This window comes from Rhea pennata, chromosome 33 (genome assembly GCF_028389875.1).
Source record: "Rhea pennata isolate bPtePen1 chromosome 33, bPtePen1.pri, whole genome shotgun sequence".
Taxonomy (NCBI): Eukaryota; Metazoa; Chordata; class Aves; order Rheiformes; family Rheidae; genus Rhea; species Rhea pennata.
In genome coordinates this window covers 850,982-872,380 of record NC_084695.1, presented here as the reverse complement: position 1 = coordinate 872,380, position 21,399 = coordinate 850,982, and the positions used below count along the sequence as shown (strand labels likewise).

The 21,399-nt window shown below is 46.7% G+C and overlaps 1 protein-coding gene across 6 annotated transcripts in view; it reads left to right on the top strand.

The window, feature by feature from the left end:
* Nucleotides 1-21,399, top strand: part of BRD4 (bromodomain containing 4) — a 72,096-nt gene that overhangs the window by 16,512 nt on the left and 34,185 nt on the right. For 5 of the 6 annotated variants that reach the window (XM_062598437.1, XM_062598438.1, XM_062598436.1 and 2 more), the window contains exon 2: nt 8,638-8,731. Coding sequence is in view for 1 of the 6 variants with exons in the window: in XM_062598439.1 (XP_062454423.1) it covers nt 20,520-20,539 (20 nt within the window). In the remaining 5 variants the exon portion in view is untranslated. Of the gene's footprint in view, nt 1-8,637; nt 8,732-20,422; nt 20,540-21,399 lie in introns of all 6 variants that reach the window. The other variant, XM_062598439.1, reaches the window with a different exon arrangement.

The following is a 21,399-nucleotide window of genomic DNA, read 5'->3' as shown; positions in this document are numbered from 1 at the left end:
TAACATTGACTGCTCTGTTCTGTGCTCTTGAACTAATTTTTATACAGATTTATAAATATATAGTGGTTTTCTACTCGGGAGTCCCGTGCGAGTTGTCGCAGGATAAAAGCGCTCTCCGGACTGCAGCCTTGCTTTGAAGATAACTTTTTGGTCTTGGGTAAGTGAGCTGACAAAAGGAAGGGGGAGAAAGTCCCCCTTTTCTAACGGCTCCCTATCAGACTTGTTCTAATAACAAAACTAGCAGCTGCTAGTACTCTAAGCTCTCTTATTTTCAGGTCTTTCAAGGCTGTCTCTGCAATTAAGATAACTGCAGATTTCTGGCATCTTTTAGACTGTGGGTCTCCGATCTAACCAAGCATTTGTGTATGAAACGACTTTTCTGGTTTTGACACCTGCTGGGAAGAGTATGTGTCTTTGGTCTTCCTTGCACTCTTTTGTTTGGGAGCTAGTTTTAACTTCCTAATCCGTGAAAAGTGATGATCGTGTTACAGAAATCATCAGGCAGGGCACTTCAGATGCACGGTGATGGAGCTTACCAAGCTTGATGCTGGTAAGTCATTTCGGAAGTGCCAAGCGACCGTATACAAGATAAAATGGGAGGTTTGGGGGAATGCTTCAGGAATCCAGTTGCTCTTGGATAGCTTTTGAGACACGGTTGCTGCAGACTGAGCTGGCTGCAGCTGACTGTCTTGTGTAAGTACACTTAAAATGTGAACACCTGCGGAAACCTCAGTGCGCTGAGCTGCTCAGAGGTCCCCAAGGCTTGAGGTTTTAAGATTCACCGGCTTCATTTTATGCTTGCTTTGTCTGCTTGCTCGTCAGACTTGGAAATTTTCTGTGCTGTGCCTACTGGTGACTTTTCTTTTGCAGTTGAGGTTGGTACTTTCCAGATTTGAGCCCTGGGGTATGAGTTGGGGTGGCTGCGAGGGGCTATTGATGACATTTTTTCCGACTTTGGACTGTTAGCTGGGGAGATCTTTGTGGTGTTTAAAAGAATCTGAATGCCCTTTACAAGGTTGTATAGGATCTTTGCTCCAAAGAATAAATTAGGTTTCATACTCCTGAAACCTTGGTCCAATACCTGCAGCTGTGCTGCATTTTGTGTAATAAAACTTCTCTTGTAAAGGCAGCTGCTTAAGTGGGGGTGCTTTGGATGTTAAAGGCGCAGAATGACAGGCTTCCTAATGTGACTTAGGTAGCGGAAATACGATTGGCGGGGCTTGGTGATGCTTTGCTCGAATGTGAATTTACCTGCAAAGCACTGAAGAAATTACACAAGGCTGAAAACATGAGTAATAGCTGGAGAAAAGTGGGAGACGCTTTGAAACTGAGAAGCCCTGTATTTTATGTGGAAGGCGTTTTTTATTTTAAGCAAAATTATTAGCTTCGTATATTGGGCTTGTGTTGTGTGGAATAGCTGATACCTTTATTTGCCTTGTGTGGCTTAGGCCTCATAAGCTGCATATATGACCAAAATGTTGATTTTAGGGCTGATTGGAGAATGAGATAATTGCAGCAAGAGTTATAACCTCACCTTTGACTCCAGTTTGGTAAAATCACTGAGGAGTCTCAGCTGCGTACTCCGCTCCTGTTCTCTTCAGTTGCTTCCAGAATCGGTGATTTCCTTCTTTTAATATCATCGAGGCTGTTCTCGGAAAAGCGAGCCAGTTTGACAGGCTGTCATGGAGCGGTTGTGTTTGTCCCCAGTTCATGTTTGGCTGTGTTGGAACAGCTGCACAGCTGTTTTTTTTTTCCCTAGATATTATCTTGCTTTAAAACTGGAATGACTGTTTTGCAGAGGTGTTGTTAGGTGCTCCTTTAGAGACCGCTGTAGCAAATTGCAGTGTTTACTCTTAATAAATACAAAGTCGGGCTGTGCGGTGCTTATGGCTGGCGCTGGAGTATTACCTTGACTGCATTGAGTTTGTGGCAGATATCAAAGTATTACGCAGGTCTCTGAGCACCAGCCTCGGAGAACAAAAATGTGACAGGCATCAAGTACGATGCAAATTGCCTTTACTTGAGTATAGTTTTTGGGCAGGCGCTCATTTGATTACCTTTAAATACTTTATTACGTGTGAGTGACTTGATAAAAGTTCGGCGAATGGTGGAGAACATCTGAGATCAGTCCGGGCGGAGGAAAAACTGGCGCAGTATCCAAGATGCTGGTAACTCCCCAGGGTTTATACAGTGCAAGGATGATTATTTTCTGCTCCTTTGATAGTATTAGACAGAACTTTATCCACGGCTTCAGCCTAAAACCAGATTGCCTGCATCGCCCTTTGTAAACACTATGCATTTGCTTGCTTCAAGCCAGTAGCATAGTGCAGACTTGGACGCTGCAGTCGATCCCCAAAGTGTATTTTTGGGCTTGTGCACAGCTGTGTAACGTGGCCGCGCTCCGGCCTGTACGGACTTGAACGCCTATGCGGAAACTCAGAGCCCCGGATGAATCACGCGCTAAAAGCGCCGCCTCCTTTCCGCTGCCTGCAAAACCGTGAGAATAGTTGCCGTGGATGACGGTGGCTACGCTTTCAATCCCAAATCCTTCCCGCTCCCTTTTACGTCATTTTTTTTTCTGTTTGATGTTTACAGGTTTTATAAAAGCAGCCTTATCTTTCCATTCACTTTTATGGAAGCTGTGTAATCAGATGGTGCGTGCATACGCTCATATTTTTATCAGCGCAGCCGCTGTTTTGAGTGCAGCACAGCTTGGTCACGGGATAAAAAGGGAGCCTGGAGTGCTGCATTGAGCAAGAGCATGGTTTTACTTTCCCCACAGGCAGCCTTCTCAGGCGGTCAGGATCCATGACCAACAAAGCTCTGCAAATGAACAGTCTTGTACGAAAGCATTCAAATTTGCTTCCTCGATGGGACTTGATACGCGCCTTTCCTTTGGGGGCTTGAGTAAGGCCCTCGCATCCAGCTCCAGTTGCTCACTGATCCTCATTTGAATGTCAAATTCAAAACTTGGGGCACTGAAGTCAGAGCGAACCAGTCTGAATATAAAGCATGGACACAGCTATTAAGGGGGAAAACTGCTAGGGTGCAAGAGGTCGGGAAGCCTTAATTAGTAGGTAAGTTTTCCTGGAGCGTCTGAAACTGTTGCCTCTATAGCGAGAGGCCTAACTAAATTAATTCACTTTTGGAGCGCCGAGATACCCCAGTGTTGTCAGTGCGGATGCTGAGCCCCAGCGTGGACTTTGTATAGCGCGCGGTTGCAAACAGAAAATCAATACAGAAGAGTTACACATTTATATGTATGTATATATATAAAAACACGTTTATCCTATACTGTGATTCTCTGGATAAACAGCACGTTCCACAACTTGAATTCAGTGGTTTTGTGTATTAGGGCAAAGCTATGTGGACCCCATCTTGCCCCATCTTTGCAGGAAAACAGTGCTTGTGGTTTGTCAGTGGCTTGGATTGGTAAAATCCGAATATGGGATGGGGAAAACACTGGGCCTTGTGACTGTTCTCAGCTAAATTGTCTTTTTGTACGGGAGCTAGATGGCTCCTGAGGAGCGCGGCCTTCATTCACTCGAACGGCCTTCTTTCAGATAAGTTTCTCTAGACAAAATAAAACTTTCTCTGGCCAAATGTCTGCTGTTTTGTGTTGATTGGGGCTGGTGCAGGGCCTAGCTGGCCTTGTAAATTGAGCCAGCGAGGATCTGCTGTCCTGCTAAGGCAAGAATTTGAAGCCTCGGATATTTGTGGCAAAATGAGCCGTTAAGCCTGGCTGTGACCTCTTCTCAGATAGTGTTTGTTCTGCCATTTAAATGTAGGAGAAGCTTGGAAGAAGAGAGGTCATTAATCTCTGTGCTGGTGGTGATACACTGGCTCTAAGATGTTGTCTTGTTTGAGGGTCTGCTGCTCTGATAGTTTTCTTGAAGGCAAAAATTTTCCTCGTTACGCAACTTAGCCGCGTAGGACGTGGTGTACAGCTCTGGAAGCGAAGAAAAAAATGCAGGAACGTCTGAACAGGGAACCTCCAAAGTTGACCCACGCGGTAGAAGGCAGAGCAAGCCCAGGCAGGACTCCTTTCGTAGCAGCGTGCTCTAAGGATGGAAACGAGAGCTTGGGAAAGACCCGGAGAAGGACCTGAGCTACGTGACCTTGTCTTGGCTGCTGTGCTCTGCAGATCTAAAGCGAAGGGAGCTGCGAGCCTTCAGAGCTTCCTTTTTTGAGATCCTATTAATCTGAGATATTTGCAGAGATTTTGCTTTCCTATGAGAATTTGAAGCTGTTTTTTTTGTTGTTGTTGTTGTTTTTCTCCTGTTGTAGGAGAATGTAGGTAGGCCCTGGATGGCAGCAGTAGCTGAGCCTGGAGTAGTGCTTTGCAGGTGAGGGGTAGCATCTAAGCAAAGCAATTCAGTCCCAGCTCTGCTGGCATTGTGTTGTCTGTGTCCAGTGCACCAGTGACCGCTGGTCTCAAACTCAGTGTAGATGATGATGCTGAGATGCCAGCTGCAAGTATTAGCAGCCTACTAGTTGTTACTACAGCTGCAAGTGCATTGCTGGAGAATTGAGAGGAAGCTAACAAGGGGCTGTGAGAGTGAGAGGTGAATTTGAGTGTAAAACACAAAGCTTGAAATAGTGGTGAAAGCATTTCTTGTTCCATAAAGCCGTTAGACTGAAGATTAACGTTAACCTTATCAGGCTTATGTACACGTGTAGGATATAAAGTCCTGTATGGTTGATTGTGGGGATTAAATGCATTCAGATTTTTCCTATGTCTTATTAAAGAGTGTCAAGAATGTCCTTAACTACTTTGACATGCGATGTCTGTCTTTATTCTTGCAGAGATTAGAGGACGTGGTGCGCCATGCCATAGGTTGAGTAGCTGGGCGAGGAGAGGAACTGCAACCTAAAAGTCCAAGGTGCTTTCAGGATGGATGTTTTCATCTCTGCTTAGTGAACATAGGCGTGTATTTCCCTAATGCCTGAAGAGTGGGTACTCATCACGGTTTTCAGCCGCGTTGAGAGCGAAGGGTGGCGTTTTGCGATCGCTTCGACTGAGCCGAGTTCGGCTGCCACATTTAATTCGGTTGGCTTAAAGGTATTGCAAAATCCCCGGCAAAGAAAAGCAGCAGGGGATGTGGGGACAGATAGGAAGCGTGACTGCAGAAAGCCGGTTTCCTTAGGAACTTCAACTCTAAAGATCCCCAAAACACTATTTATGTAGATTTAGTAGGGAGGGAGTGACTCTGCTTTCCTGTATGAGTTGCTGTTGAGCAAAGCATGCTACCATCTGGTGCGTTTCAGCAGGAAAATGCATTTGGTGATATTTAGTATACAAATGCCTCTTTCTGAAAAGCAAATGAACGACCCTTTTGGTGCAGGAGGTTTTGTGGTACCCTAAATTTGGCCCTTTAATATCAGAAAGGGCCTTAAAAAGGTTTTTTTTTTTGTGAAAACTGTGTTGTAATTGAACAGCAGTGAAATGAAAATGACAGCCTTTTCCTTCTTACCGCATCTTTTGAAGGTGTTTCGATTGCTTCTTGTCGATCTTTGCTCTTTTCCAGTTCGTGAACTTCTGCCTTTTCTGTTTTTCAGAAGGATCAGATACTTTTTGCAGGTTTTTCTGAGATTGCTGTTCAAGGGTCAGTAGCTCCCATAACATCGAAAGTTAAAAATCACTATGTTGTGTGAAAGTGCCTGTTATATTCTAATTCTCAGACATCCCTGTTAAAGCAGAGTTAATGTATTTCTTTTAGTTGTTACCTGAAGCTTTTAATTTCTCAGTTGTAGTGGTTAAAGTTTCACCATTCGTGTGGATTATTCTTCTGACAAGCTAAACTAGCAATGCGTACTCTTTACTACTAAGGTCAGTAAAGAAGGGAAGCCCTTACGCACAGTTTTACTGTTAATCTGTGTAGCTTGCTTTTGAATGATAGATTTAACTCCTTTATTACAAGCTGGTTGTTCTAGCTCTAATGCGACCCTTTTTGTAATGCAGCTCTGTCCTGTCTTTTTGCACGTCGTATGAATTGTTTGTTAGTAGTTGCAGTGGTTTTCTTGATCTTAGGCTTTCTTAATACAATAATATTTTATGGTTTGTTTTGTTTCTGTTTATTTAGTGGCAACCCTCATGCCCTATACACTTGTTCGAGTCCTAACTTGTACGTGCACATTAATCACAGCTGGGACATTTTTCCCTGAGTTAGTGATTGCCAGCTTGTGAACAGTACCTGTTCGTTCCGATTTTTTCCTGACAAAAAGATAGCAGAGACTGATAGTGGGCCCTCTAAATCACAGATTTCTATCTTGTTTCTTGTACTTGCAGAGCCTTATACGTGGGTGTTTTTTCCTCGTGTCTGGAGTTAATAATCTGTCCCTACTGGGGAACATGGTCTACCTTCTGCGCATTCAGTGGCTCTTAAAGGAATGCGTTTTTAAGCAAATGGCCTCTTCCTCTAAGCAGGCAGTTACTGCACTGTTTGGTCTTGAGGGACCAAAGAGATGAAGAAAACGCTCTTCCTGCACATGTTAGAGGCTTTCTCTCATGTGAGTCAGCAGAACTGCTTTTGCAAAAAAAAAAAAAAAAAAAAAAAAAGACATGAGGTTAAATCCGTGTTTTACATTATCGGTTAAGCAAAATGTGATTAGTGATATATTTGTAGCATTCATGGGGCAGATCTGTTGATGGAGATGCTTGTGAAACATTAATGCTGACAGATTAGACTTGCTTTTCAGGTTTTTATTCTACTGAGGAAGCCAAAGTGGCTGGAACAGACCACGAGTGACAGTGAACGTAGGTAGACACGTAACACAAGCGTTTTAAACTTTCAGAGGCTTTATCTCCAGGTTCAGTCTCCAACAAGCAATAAAGTTGTATATTTAGTGAGCTTATTTAGTGTTCCCTTAATGTACGTGGGCGCAATTTCACTGTGCTTGTTCCCGCCACTGTTGCGCTTTGTCTTCGCGCTGACTTGATGTCCGTCTTCCCCAGGTGGCCCGGTTCAGGAAGCCGCCTCAGCGGAAAGGTGCGCGACGTTCACTCGTAGCACTGCAGGCCTAGACCAGTTTAACTTTGGGGAAACTGCACTTAATTGTTCCTAAAACGCCAATTAAAAGCTGGCGGTAATTGCCGTGTTGTGACGAGGCCTTGAGCAACCCGTTGCGACTTTGAAGCTAGTTCTGCTTGGAGCGTGAGGTTAGACTGGAGACCTCCAGACATCTCTTTCGACCTAAATTATTTTTTGCCGGGAGGAGGGCGAGTCTGGCTTTTGTGTGACTCGGGTGTATACAGGGCAATTAGTTTTCCTTACCTGCTTACCGGGGGTAAGCCTAAAATTAGCTGGGGCAGTTAAGCAGGTCATTCCTTTACCCAGCCACTTGTTTATGTGTTGTTGTGTGGCAGATTACCTTCAAGTTGGAAAAACAAGGCTGCATCTCCTATATACTTCCCAGTAAAGTAAAACTAAGATTTTTGTCATTGGTAAGCAATGAAGAAATAGCATAATCTCCTTATCGCCTTTAATGTGAAGCGAGCTGATCCTAGATGTGGCAGGTAGAGGATGCTTGACTGGCAGATGCATTGCAGCACGCGCTTCTAAGCCTCGCTGTGCTTGGAGACAGGTTAGAAGATGATCTTGGGGTACATTCATTAAACTACTGAACCGTCGCTTCGGGCTTTTGAATTGGGCGAGCTTGTGGGCCACTGTTGTCTGTGGGGAGGACGATCGGAGACAAGGAAACCACGTAACCGGCCCGTGCCCGTCATTCTCCAAAGCCACAAAGTGGCCTTAGTTAATACTTCACTCCTGTCACCCTCTGGGGAATTTCGCTCGTGGAAGTGGTGGTAACAAGAACCTTTTTCACACCATGAGCTGTCGTCTTACTAGAGATTGTCTCTACAATAGGAACTTAATCCTGTTTATGCTTTTTTTAGGTAACTTCTTATAAAAAGATCAAAGAAGCGTGTTGGAGTGGTTGCTTCCCCGTGTTGGGGCTGCAGATTAGTTGTAGACTTCTCGCAAGCCGCTAGCCCAGGCTTTAGCGTTGAGATGTCTGAAGTTGAGCAGTGAGCCAGCGTGTTGAGTTAAGCCCAAGCCTCGTAACTGGCTTAAACTTTCATGGTTGCGGACAAGTCAAATGAGTCACTCTCTGGAGGCGCCTTGATGTCGGCTGCTTTATTTATCAGTGAGGCTGGAGACGCTGCTCAGGTGAATCCCAGCCCTTAAGCGAGGCTTAGCTCAACTGCAGGTTCGTCTTTTTTTGTTTGGAGGAAAGCATACTGTGATTGAACTGTGCTAGCTGGAGTATGGGAAAGAGAGGGGCATTAGACTGCTTAACTTGAGTGTGGTTCCCCTTCTCGGGATATTTAAGCTTCCAAGGGTGAAGGCTTTGAGTTGAAGGTCTAAGTTGTTGGCTTGCAAAATGGAGCCTGTGGGGTTTCTTAAATGTGTCCAGATCGATGCTGCAATGTCTTTTCCATAATTTCCCCGTTTTCCATGTTGTCGTGAATGCACTGCTGTGGCCAATCTGACTCAATACGTGCTTTGTTTCTTTAAACAAAATCTAGAAGAAAACGAGTGAAAGATTAAAGCCTGAAAAGAGCAACTTAACCAATCCTGGTGGAGTTTTTTTGGGATATAATTCTTATATAATGTGCATTTCTTTTCCTTACAGGTATTTCTTTCGATAGTAGCTTCGAAAATGAAGGTCAGAGGGCTCAGCTGGTGAAGACGTACAGAACGCCTCAAAGGGTCAACTCTGATTTAAGGTAACTGTCGTAGCAAGTTTTAACGCTGTGTAGATAAGAACATGATGTGCGGGGTGGCAAGGTGCGGTGTCGCCTGCGTTTGAAGGCCTACCGCCGTGCCTGTTACCAATAAGGCAGTCTTTTTCTGGGGGAGCGACCAAAAAAACCTGATACTGATGGCAGCAGCAAAGCAAGGCTACTAAAACTGCAGCTGTGTGTAAGCAGTACTGTTTGCCCTCTCTTCTTGAGAGCTTTTCTAGGGTGAGTAAATGCTGGGCAGGCTGTAGCTGCTGTGTACCTGTACTGGAAGTGTTTGCTAGTTACATATGTGCAGGCGTGACTGGAGACTAGATTACATGAACACAACTGAAACTTCAGCTCGTCACGAGGAATCGGTGTCTGGGTTGGAGCAGGAGCCACGCTGACGCTCGATCCAACGTTTCTGTGCCAGCGCTTTATTAGATGCAAAACTTAAACCTGTCTTGCCAAAGGGAGCTGGTTCCCACAGGGAGAATAAGCCTGCAGAAGAAACGGTAGCGAACAGCCGAGCTGAGAGCCACATCAGTGAGATGCTTCAGAAATGTGACTTTTGCAGTCATTCAGAATTGCCTGCATCTTGGCCTATTTTTGCGATGTTTAAGAATATCTGACTGGAGTTTACCTGAAACTCATTTGCTTCCTTATATGTATATATACAGCTTTATTTACAGGTCTTTCATACCTCTCTGGCAATGCATTGAACATGTCTGGGTGGTCTGAGGGCTGCTGCTGAGTTTGAAATGGCCCTTCTGTGGGTTTTGGAAGTCTGCTGCTTCCGTCTCAGAAGTCCGTTTGACACCGCTGTGCTCAGCTGTCCTCTCTGGAGAGTTTGTATTCTGATGAGGTGGAGCTCAGGCAAATAGGACTTTTTGGGTGCTTTTTGGTGTCTTTTCTGTTTGAAAAAGGTTTTCCTTCTGGTAGCTTGGGCATAAAATGCCCAAGTATACAGGTGGTGGTCTTTCGTGACTTCACTCTAAAAGTACTTGGTTGGCTTTGCAGCCCCTGAATGTTTTGACAAAGCTGAAGTGGGAGGAATATGCTTGTTGAAAGACTTCTGTGGTTACAGACACAGCCCAAACACTATTATGGTGCGTGTGTCTCCCCCCATCCCCAAAATCTCTTGTGGAAAGCTCCATGTTTTAAATATGCATGCCAGCCTTTCTAGGAAAAGCCTGTCCTTGGAGGGCTTTTTTGCTTAGTGGACAGCAAGAGGCAAAAAAGGGGGGGGGGGGAATCCTTCGTCTCTGCACAGAAATGGAAAGAGCGGCTCTTTTAAGTATTTGACTGGCGTAGGGAGTGGGCACCAAATCTTTCTTGCTTTCAACATGCTTTTCTATAAGGATTGAAATAGCTTAACGCTTGAGTCATATCTGTAAGATGCTTAACAAATTTGGCGCTGTAGTTAAAGATGAGAGCGAGATGGTTTTGAAAACAGTCAACTTTTCTGAGTTCTGTCGTCACTAACACTTCGATTCTGCGGCAGTCTTCTCCATCTGTCCTCTTGTGTCTGGTGCTCTAGGGGTTGATGGGATTGAGTTTAGAAAAATGATTTGCATGGAAAGGCTGGTGCCGCTGCTGGCAGTGCTGTTGTGGATGCCACTGTTTGTCTTGAAATAAACCTCTGGGGGAAACATTCAGAAGTGTCTTCCAAACATGTTAACTGTCAAGATAACTGGCAGCCGACTAACTTGGACCTTTCTCGTGGGCCGGCTGGTGATACGTACCGACGTGCAAATTCTTACCCTTTGGCACAGTTGCTTGGCGGTAATGAGAGCTGGTGGCCTGAAGCAGTTGTGGGTAGGTGCTTCCAGGTGAAGACACAAGGTTCAAAACTTCCAGGAGGCATCAAGCTAGGCAGATGGTGGACTTGACATCGTGGTTTGGGCAGTTGGAGGTGCATAGTAGAACGGTGGTGGTAGAATTTTTTTCTTAAAAACTCAAATGTCTAAAATCTGGGGCTGTTGATGGACAGAAGACAGATGATTTGGTGGTGCTGAGGACATCTCAGCTCTTTCCACTGAGTGGAGACAACTGAAGACTTCAGTGCACTGGATTTTTATCCCTTAATTCTAGTTTGCATTTGATACCCCAGGGTGAATTATTCAGTATATATACTCTAGCACAGTCACTTCTCACAAATGTTTTCAGTTTCTGGGATCATTCATTTTCAGCAGAAATGGATCCTGTCCAGAGAATTACCTTGGTAACTAAATGTGGGTGCAAAGCGGATCTGTTTTAGTTGTAAACTTAAAATATGTAACTGCGCTGAGCCAGGAAAAAAGCTGATAAAATATTCGCTGAGAATTTTTTGTAGCGTGGCTCAAAAACTGCCTTAAAACTGTGAGGCTGAACCAAATGGGAGCTGCTTTTTTGGAACACTTCTACTTGGCTCAAACAGGAGTCTCCGAAAGAGAAACAGCACTAACTGCACGCAGCCTCCAATCCTGCCTTGGTGAGAAGGATGGTGGTAGGAATTGCAAAAAGAGCCTTGAGGGGGAAGGTCTCAATTATGAGCCATCATCCTAATTATCTAGGGCTTTCTCTCTCTCTCTCTCTCTCTCTCTCTCTCTCTCTCTCTCTCTCTCTCTCTCTCTTTCTATTTCTAAGAAGTGTCAAGTAACAGCTAATGAGCTAGCTTATCAGGCCACTTGAGTCTTGTTTGAATATCTACAGTAAATTGATGTTTCTGTGGATTGAGTATCTATGTTCTTATAAATCTTTCTCTGGCTGTCTATTGCTACTTAATACATTGTTCAGTATAATTTTGCTAGTTCAGTAAAAGCCCGTGAACTGTGCAGGCTTTCAAACGCTGCGAAAGCTTTACAGCATGGACTGCATAAGCTCTTGGTGGCAGGGACCGTTCTTTGGTGTTAAGCACAGCAGGGGTTTTTGTGGCACAAAAGAAGCGAGAGTTCATGGGTGTTTAAGCTCTGGTTATATTTGATGTGCGACTTGTGATTTCACTTTACTGTTACCTTTTTTTTCCTTTGAGTTACGGAGCCTAGAAATAGGGGAAAATATACAAAATCTGGTGCGCTCAAAGAAATAGTAGGGACAACAAGCTTGAACAAAGATTTTTCTCGGTGTTCTTAGCAGTCAGGCTGGCTGCTGTTGTGTCCTCATTCTAGGAAGGAAGGAGAAATCCCATCCTTTGGGACAAAAGAATAGATAAAACTCTTCTAGCCTAGGAAGCTGCTGCATTCAGGGCCCAGAACGGACAGAGTAATTACGCAGTTCAACATCTGCCTGCAAAGCTTTTGCTGGACGCGAGTAGCCTGCATCTCCCGGAGCACGAGTGAGCCAATGGAGCTGAGATAAGCAGGAAGTGCTTGAATAACATCCATGAGTCTGGAGCTGCCCGAGAGAACTGCGCAGGTAGCCGCCGAGGTCAGCTTCCCCGTAAGCATGTGAGCGAGGATTAAGGTTTCTAATAACAGCCCGTTGCGGTATGACCATTGGATTTGTTCCAGACAATGCAGTCTGGCTGGTGGCACGGATGCTGTTCTCACCAGCTGCCTAAATCGGTCAGATGGAAAAGTAATCCTATTTGTGCTTCCCCACTGACACAGATTGCGTAATTGAAAAAGGGGCAGATCGGCCGCGAATTGGAATTAACTGCTAGCGTTTTTTTTCTCGTTAGGAGTTCAGTCCCACCTCAGTTGTAAAACATGAGGTGTTACAAGGGATAACAAATGTCCCCCCCAAGCTGGCTCTAAAAGAAGGTCTGGTAGACTCATTTTTGGATGAGATAGTAAAGACATCCTGGGATGTGGGCTGCAAAGAGCTGAATAAAGCTGTGCTGTGGTGTAGGGCTTGCAAATTCTATTCCTCTGAGTTTAAATAAACTAAGTAGTATTTTCTGGGCTGGAAATCATTTCCGTCGCTGGGAACTACACTGTCAGGTCAGGTAGGCATAAAGTAATAGAGACTGCAGACCTGAGAACTTAGTACTGTAGTGAGGACTCTGCAGGAGAGCTAGTGCTTGCTTTCAGCTGCTAAATATCGTGGGCATTTGTGAGCTGACATTACTGCAGTGCCTGCAGTTGCTCTACTTGCCAAAGGGAGGTTACATAAGAGCCCGAAAAGGCGCTCGTGCTGCGAATGAGTCTGAACCTTTGAGCCAGGGCACGGTGTGAAATGTCCCGTTTCTTGCAAGGATTACTGCTAAACGGTGGCCCTGAATGGGGACAGCTTTCCAGCCCTGCATGTAGGGCACGTGCAGGGTGATCACTAGCCCCAGCAAAAGGGGTCCATGACTGGTAGGTCTCTTGACAGCCTAACGTGGGACTGTCACTTTTCTGCATCTTACATGGTAGTTAGAGATCTTCTAGCTTTTAAATATTCTGTATCGTAGTGTGAAATTCCAGTGCCATCTTCATTAAAGCATCTACATTAAACGCATTTCAAGAACGGATGCCTCTGATGTTGTGACGGCTCTTTTTGTAAGCAGATGCTCGGGCCCGGTTACTGGGGAAAGAGGAGCGACCTGGTTTGGCCAGAAGGAACGCCAACTGGGAGACGAAAGCAGCTGAAGGCAAGAGTAAAGCTTATATGTTAATAGGCATTTAAAAGGCAACAGCTCTTTCTGTGCACTAATAAGTAGAGGGAGATACCAGCAATGGGATTTCATTCTCTACCTATGTGCAGGCGTCTGCCTGCACCAGTCACCTGCAGCTTCTGTTTTCAGGTGAATCACGCTGAAAAGAGCTGCTGTCTCATCTCTTTAGATGTAGCTGTTTCCTTCAAGGTAAAATGCTCTTTTAAGTCCTGTCTGTGCCTGAGTTCAATTCAGGTGGAGAATGCTGCAGTTTCCACTGAGGCACTGTAGAACCCAGTGTGGATTAATCTTTGTCATAGATGTTTCTGAAGCGTCTGGCTTTGTGTATTGGTATGTAACAGGAAGAAAAGGAGGAGGACGTGTTCCGCACCTATACCCAGGAATTTGGAAATCTTAGCTCTGCCTCCGACAGTCCCAACTTGTGAATCAACTGGCTTAACTCAGCGGCACGTAAAATGGATATAACGCCTCCTGGCCTCCTTTAAAATCCACAACACTTGCTGCAGAAGTGTTCTTGAAGCTCCCTCCTTTAAAAATGACTTGCACGTTGTCTAATTACAATTGTTCAGCTGGTATGGTATAAATTTCTTCTAACAGTAGCCTCCATGTGGATAAAACACAATTTTTTTTTTATACTTTTGTATCCCAGTGCGTGTTGTCGCATCACTGGAGTTGTGCTAAAGTGCTTCTGTGCTATCGTTAGAGCCAGCAACGCAGCTTGCTTCGGTTGCAAAAACCGAGGCTGAAGTTTAGTCCAGCTCATTTCCAGGTTATCCGGCAGAAACGGAGTCTGCCGGCACTGTGCGAATCGCGCTGTTTTCGTGAAAACAGTTGCCGCGAGGCGGCTGGCTTTCGAAAGCTTCGACTGTCTTTTCGGTTCTGTGCTATGCTTAAGTTGTGTAATTACGAATAAACTGTCTAAAGTAGCTGTGGCATGATGTAACTAAACATGGTTAGACATCTGTCGCAGTCCCGCTTACCCTGGCTCGTGCGTGAGCTTTTTTCCTTCTTCCAAGCTGCCCTCGACGGTGCGTAGGGAGGGTTTTTTTCCCCCTCCTGCGATCTGTCCGCCGGGCAGCAGAGCAGGCGGACGGCTCAGGCCTGGAGAGAAGGAGCCAACCGCTGCGCAAAAACTGTTTGGCGGTGCGAGTAGCGGACGCGCCGCGTGCCGCCTTGCAGAGTCGGCGCTCATCTGCCTTCACCCGGCTGAGTCACTGCGTTAACCCCTCAGTTACGCGTACAGCTGTCCCGTGAACGTTGCAGAACGAGGTCGAGCTCAGTGCTCCTGTGTGGTTTTTTTTTTTTTTTTTTTTCCCTTTTCGACTGAGCTTAACGATGGGTGGAAGCTGCTTCCTTTTCTCTTTGGTCCCTATCTAATAAAATAAGTCTTTCAAGGTTGTGGTTCTTCCACCTGGCCTCGTGCGAGTCATTTCTTGCGGCTTGTACAGCCAAACTGAAACAGGACTTGGAAAACAGCCAGACGTACCATCAGCTCCTCTGCGGGGAGATAGAGCTGCTGCTTTGGGGGCAGTGTCCCCATTTTGCACTCAAGGTGCTGTCGATCCTTAGCATTCCTGGAGGGAAGAGGACTGGAGCTATTTCTTCTTTTAATGTTTTCATCCTGTTTAATAAAACTGAAAGTAGCCTGCAAGGACTGAGGGGGGAGAGAAGCTAGCCGACCTAATTCTGCCGCATCAGAAGCGGGGGGAGCCTCTCAAAACACAGTGCTCCACCTTCTAGCCTTGGTCTCATTTCATAACAGACTTGCGTATCGATCCGGACTTGTTCCGGCACGCGGCTGACCTGTGGCTGAGCTTCTCACCGTGCTTTGCTGCCTTGGCCGAGCTCTATCGAACAGGGAGCCGGCAGCTCTTGCAACCACTTCGCTCCAAAGCCATCCAGTTTCCTTTCTTACCTCTCCTCTTTCTGCTTGGGTTTTACCTCTGAGCCGAGCGCTTCTCAGTACATACGCGCACGCCGACAGCACCTTAGCTTCAACTGATTGATCCCGGCTGCTGTGATACTGTTTCTGAGGAGAGGGGGGAAATAAATAAATAAAAAATAAAATAAACCTGATAAAGGTTGTCCTTTTCTCTTTTGGATCCTTATGCCGAAGCTACACAGCTTGTTTAATAACGTATTTATGCAGGCGTGCAAGTGGTCCCGGCGCTTGATCTTGTTTCTCCAAGGGGCTGTTCCCCTACTTTAAAGAGATGCCAATTATCCCTGTTAAAATATTATGCAGACTCCCAGGTGAAACAGGCTCTTAACCCTGTGGGAGGCACAAACCAGACCTAACCCATCTCTGTCAATGTTTTATTAGGCCTCTTTATAACGCGGGCTCGGGTTTTGTCTTTATGGCCATCCAGTCCAGCAGGAGCTGCTGTTTATTTTTTATTATTTTTACTTTTTTATTGTCCGTTCAACTGCGAGGCTCCTCAGCCTGCCTGCTCGTAAACAGGCGCTTTGCAAAGTCACCGTCTCTACTTGTTTCGTTGTCCGAGCGCCAGCCGTAAAGCTGCCTTTCTCGATCGTAGGCGGCTTTTCAGCTCTGGGGACAACGGGCGAGTCGATGCACCCTTGGGCGCCCGTGAATGCAACGTGTTACGGGTACTGGGACCGTTAGCCGTCTGCAGTCGGTGTTTTCAGCTTTTAAATTTTAGAAGTGGGAGCCCGAATCTGCTTCCCACGTGAATTTGAGGTGAGAAGTTTCCCCTTGGCTCCGTTTATTGTCTCCTCTTTGAAATACGGCTTTGGATATGGAAGGGGCCTCTAGGTAGGAGAGGTAGGACGCCCGTTGAAATGGATAGCAGGTAACCAAACGGGTCCTGGAGCAAGTGATGCCGTTGGATCCCTTCCTGCGTTTGATGAGCCGTACATACAGGAATAAAACCAACGCTCATCAGCGTGGGAAACGGAAACAAATAGCGCTTTTGGGGCGCTTCCCGGATGAAACTTTGGGGGCTGGCGTTGATTCATTGGAAGAGCGTTTGGGCAGAGAGCAGCACGAGCTCTCTCTTAGGGTTGCGGTGGCATCGCGCGTCTCAGGTTGGGCGAAGCTGCTGTCCATCAAAGAGCGCTTTACCGGAAATCTTGAATACGGAACGGGCCGAAACAACGCCGATTAGGTCGTAAAGTTCAGGAATACAGAAGTCAGGACGCGTTGGGTTTGCGCTGAGCCGTTAAAGCTGTCTCCTCTCCCTTCTCTTCTGCATATACAAGGTTTTGGGTGGTTGGTGCTCTTCTCCTGTCTCGGCAGGATCGAAATTAGGAGAATGCTGGCCACTGGGAATCTGATAGTTCGATCTTTTCAACTGTTGCTGCTACAGCCTCTTTGTGGAGGTATTTGCATATAATATATCTTCTGCCCTTATCTTCTGTTTACTTGTGGGCTGTTTTACGTGTTCGCTCCTCTCATTTTCATTTTGCGCCTTTATGCAATACCGTTTCAGGGTGTCCACGTGCCTTTAGCGAAGACCTTGGATTCTGGGGGGTGGCTTTGCAAGCTAAGAGTTTTAAATATTAGCGTAATTCTAGCAGTTCCCTTCTAGGTCTGCTCCTGAAGGAAACCCACAGCTTTTTTGCTAGCAAACACCTTTTTCCCGCTCGTTCCGAGCGCGGAGGCTCGCCGTAAAGGGGCACAAACTTAGCTCTAAGACGCGCCGCTCTCCTCGGCGCTCTGCTCGGGGCTGGCCGGGTGAATCAGCACTTTCGGGTGAGTCACGCTGCCAGTCACGTGCGGTTCCAGGGTTACGGCCGGGGACGACTGTGCAGAACAAAGCGCTGCAGGAGGAGGAAACGCAGCCTGGAACAGGAGGCCGACGCGCTTCGAGCGGGAGCGGGTTAGCGCCCTTGGGCCGCCTTCGCTCGCCGATGGCCTCTCGGGAGCAGCTAACCTGAGCTATCCCTGCTGAGATCCGCCCCGAGTTGTCCTTGCAGTTGCTGGATATTGTGATAATTCCCAAAGACCTGAGATGCCTCTCGGGGGGAAAATACACCGTTGTCGTTTTGCTGTTTACACGTGGGCTTCCAAAACCTCGTCTATCTTCTAAAAGCACATTGCTATTTTCCTGAATTTAGAGCTTAAGCACTTAGATGGATCCTGTGCTGCCAACGTTATCTGGATCCAACCACCTGCGTGATATAAATAAATTGTTTTCATCTGTGCTTCCTCCTCAGGTGCCTAGCGCGGGCGGCAGCGTTGTGAGGGAAGCCTTGGGGTAGCCGCAGGGCCGGGGTAATCATGTCGATCTGCTTAACTTCCTGTTTCCCTCTGTTCGTCTGCAGCCCGTGCTTCGACTCGCTGCCTTTCTCCTGAACGCAGAGCGTAGGCTGCGCCGTGCTTTCGCATCCTCTGGAGCGGTGTGTTCCCAGAATAGCCCTTCCCTGGGCGTAGCGGCGTTATAGCTGAAAATAAAGTAAAATCTGTTTTCTGCTTCGGTGACTTGCCTTTCGGGAGCCGTTGGGTGGACAAACGCCCTGAAATGAACCCGTCTAAAGGAACCCGCAAGGTCACTTTGTTGCTTTAAAAAAGCCCCATGCAAACGAGCATTGTAAAGTTTAATTTATTGCTGCTTTGTTCAGGCTGCGACTGGAGAAGAGAAGCGCTTGGGGTGGCTCGTTCAGGATGTGGCTCAGCTCGTCTGAGAAACCAGTCATTCCTGCACGTGCTCTGCAGAAGAGCAAAGGCCTCCTCGAGGGCCCTCCTGATATTCCCACATCCCGCGTTAGCGTGTGCTTTGCCGTCTTTGGGCCGTCACGTGCGTTAAGATCTCGGACTCTCTTCGTAGTTGGTCGCTCCTTTAAAGCGAAGTCCAGGTAGCATCTTCTCCAGGTTTTCTCCTGCTGTTAGATGAGGACGTCTCTCATAAGGTGAAACCTTCCTGAGTTTCCTCTTCTGCGGGGTCCTGCTCCGCTCACGCTCTTGGTACCACTGCCAGATCTGCCCTTCCATTCGTGGCCTGAGCTTTGGTCCAAAACATCTTCCCTTTTCAAACAACCAGCCCAAAGCAACCAGTGCACGTGCACAAATACAAAGCGATGCCTCAAAGAGGTCCTACGGTTCCCTTCCAACTTGCAAACGTTTTTTTTTCTTAATGTGTTTGCACTTGCTGCTGTCTCAAGCTGAATGTGCCCGACATCCCTCCTTCCTCGCTGCGTTCTGTTGCTCTTAAACACCTCAGCGACTTCTATCTTGCTGACCTCCATCTTCAGGCTTCCTCCTCATTGCTGCTCTAGTGAGTTGGGTCTTCGGGTCTTCAAAGACTTAATTTTTCTCTGCAAACAGCAAGTTTGGTGTTTCTCTTCTTTTCTGACTTTGCTTGTGCCTCTCTGCTAGCAAAGCTACTGAATTCATTCTTTTGAGGATCCTCTGCGCCCTCTCCCCTCAGTCCAGCCTCCCTGTAGACCGCGATGCCTTTGATGTTCTTCCGAAGGCGTTTGATTCCTTCCTCCGCGTGGCTTGGCAGTACCCTCTGCCGGCTCCTGTGCTGCATTACAGCCCCGTCCCTTCCTGGCTTGAGAGATGCCGCAGCTGGCTTTGCGGGACAGCCCCTGTGCAGCTTGGTGGCTCTTCCCTGGGGGAAAAAGTTGGAGTTTTTATAAAACGTAAGCGCGCAGGGAAATGCAGCCTGCGTGAATTTGAGTTCTCCACCTTACTGCCTTGACATGCAACAGCAATGAAGTGTGATCTTCCCTTCTTCAGGGAAATCGTTCTGGACCATTTATGGTAACCAGATAAATACAGAGAAAAGGAAGAGAAGCCATCTGGGATAGTTTTGCCCATTGGCATGATACAAGCCTTCCCAAAAGCAGCCACGTGAGGCTTGTAGGCCACGGCTGACCCAGTCCATCCCTTCATCAGTCTTCATCTTTCCCATGAGGTTTCTTCCTGCTGTACTGGAGGTCCTTGAGATGTCTGTCACACGCTTGAATTATTTCCTCATCTAACGGTGCACGTAAAGTCTTGGTGTTGCCTAATCACACTAATAAGGTAACCGTCTTCCCTGATTTTTCGTATTACTGTGAATAAACGTATGTTCTGCCGAACGAGAACATCCAACGTTGCAGTAAGTCGGCCTGCCTCTCACCAGTGAAGTTACCTACGGTTTTGCGGTCACCAATGCTGATGGTGATAAGTTAGGAGAACACCTGCCTGTTTAGTAAAAATCTGGGTTTGCTTTTCCATACTGCAGCTGTTCTTTGCCATTTTGCTGCTGAGCCTTAACTGCTAAGGATACGGGGGTTTGCTAGACAGAATTTCATTAAGCTCCTCTAAATTTTTGTTTTGTGGCTGAGAATATATTTTTTATACCATTCATTGGTTTTTTTCCCCTCTGAGAGATGAGAGGCAGGTCAAGGGTAGAGCAGCTGCTTAGCATCCAGGAATGTCCTGACCACGCAGAGCAACGCGGTCAGTTCTGTGATACCCGTGTTCCTCTGCTGAATTAATCTTCTCAAAGAAGAGCGGATGAGAGCGTCAAAGCATTCGTTATCGGTGAGAGAGCAGGAGAACGATGTAAATGGTTATATTTCCAGCTCATCTGTTAAAAAAAGCTGGTAGTGCATTAGAGAGAGCTCCAGAACCCGAGGGACTGTTAGGATCCCTCCAAAGGAGCAAGACGACAGCGATACGTGTGTCAAAAAGGGAGACGGTTAGTGTCCGGGTGCAATATTCTACACCCTAGCTCGGTAGTTAGGATCTTAAGTGGAATGGGAAGCAATCAAAGCAATCGTGAAACATTTTCCCTTCGCTTTAAAGAATCCTTGGCTTCCTCTTACAGTTGGCTCTTGGAGAGCTATTGTAACAGGGAGCAAAAGGAAGACGGTCGCTCGTAGCCCTTGAGGTTCTGGATTGCGGGCAAGAGCTTTTCCGTAAAAGCGGAAAATGCCTGCAAGAACCTTGGCTAACGGGGCCGGTTCCTCCTTTTTGTAGAGGTGTCTTGAGTTTGCAGTGACTTAACGTGCAGCCGACCCCATTTCCTTGGACAGGGCCCGGAAGGTAGATGATTCAGGTAAATGGAAAAAATTTTTAAAAAGGGTAACTCTGGAGGTCGCCTTCATTTCTGATGCCTTCCGTTGATGCCTCAGATTAATTGCTTTGTTTGTTTCATCAGATACAGTATCTAAAGGCATTTGTGCCTGAAGCCACGGAAGATAGATGGACAAGCCAAGCAACTTCTGACTCTGCATCATTTTCTGGGGCAAAATTATATGGCAATGTATCCTACAAGGTAATGTAGCCCCTGCAGTGAGTAAAGAGGATTCCTTTTGCTTGGCCACCGGTTCAATAAGGACAGGTTGTCGCTCACGAGAAAGCAGCCCTCCTTTCACGTGCAAGCTTGAGATCTGACCTAGAGGGAGCAGCACAAGCTGGAAGCAAAATTTGAGGGATTTTTGCAGAGAGAAAATCCAAATTGCATCCAAATCGTGTCATGTTTGAGCCAAAGCTCCTCTGAGAAGAGTTCACAGAGAACAGGCAGGTTAATTGGGGGAGGGAAAAAAGCAGGATGGAAGAAAACTAGGTGCAACATGAAAACTCTACACAAGGAGTTTTTTCAGGGGACAGCTCAGCTGAGCAAACAGCTCCACGAATACGATACTCATGTATCTACAGCTAAAAACCTCACAAAATATCGCAGGCGATGGAAGGAGAGTGCAGCCTGGGCCTACCGCAGCGACCTGCAGTCTGTGACCTAGCAGCAAGTACATTCCCTGCGAGACACTTGAGCTTGCTCGAAACTCTGTGAGTTGAAATGCTAAAGTTATAAGGCCAGAGAACGAAATCCGATGTTCCCCTTAGCGTGTTACTTGGTCGGCTTCGTTCTCGGGCCGGTAAAGGCGATGGACCGCAGGTTTAAAGCAGGGGTTTGAGACTGGCCGTTGCTTTACAGAGCTCTGCTTGCTGGTGCCTCCGAAGCAATGAGGGACGTTGCAGGTAAAATCTCCCAGACGTGTTATCGCTCTTGCCGTTAGTCCCTTGCTGCGGTAACACGTAGAGATGACGTCTCCCTACCCGGAGGACGACCAGAGATACTGGGCTGCTATACGGGCGCAAGAAAAAAAACTCAGCCAGAGGCTTCTAGTGAGCATA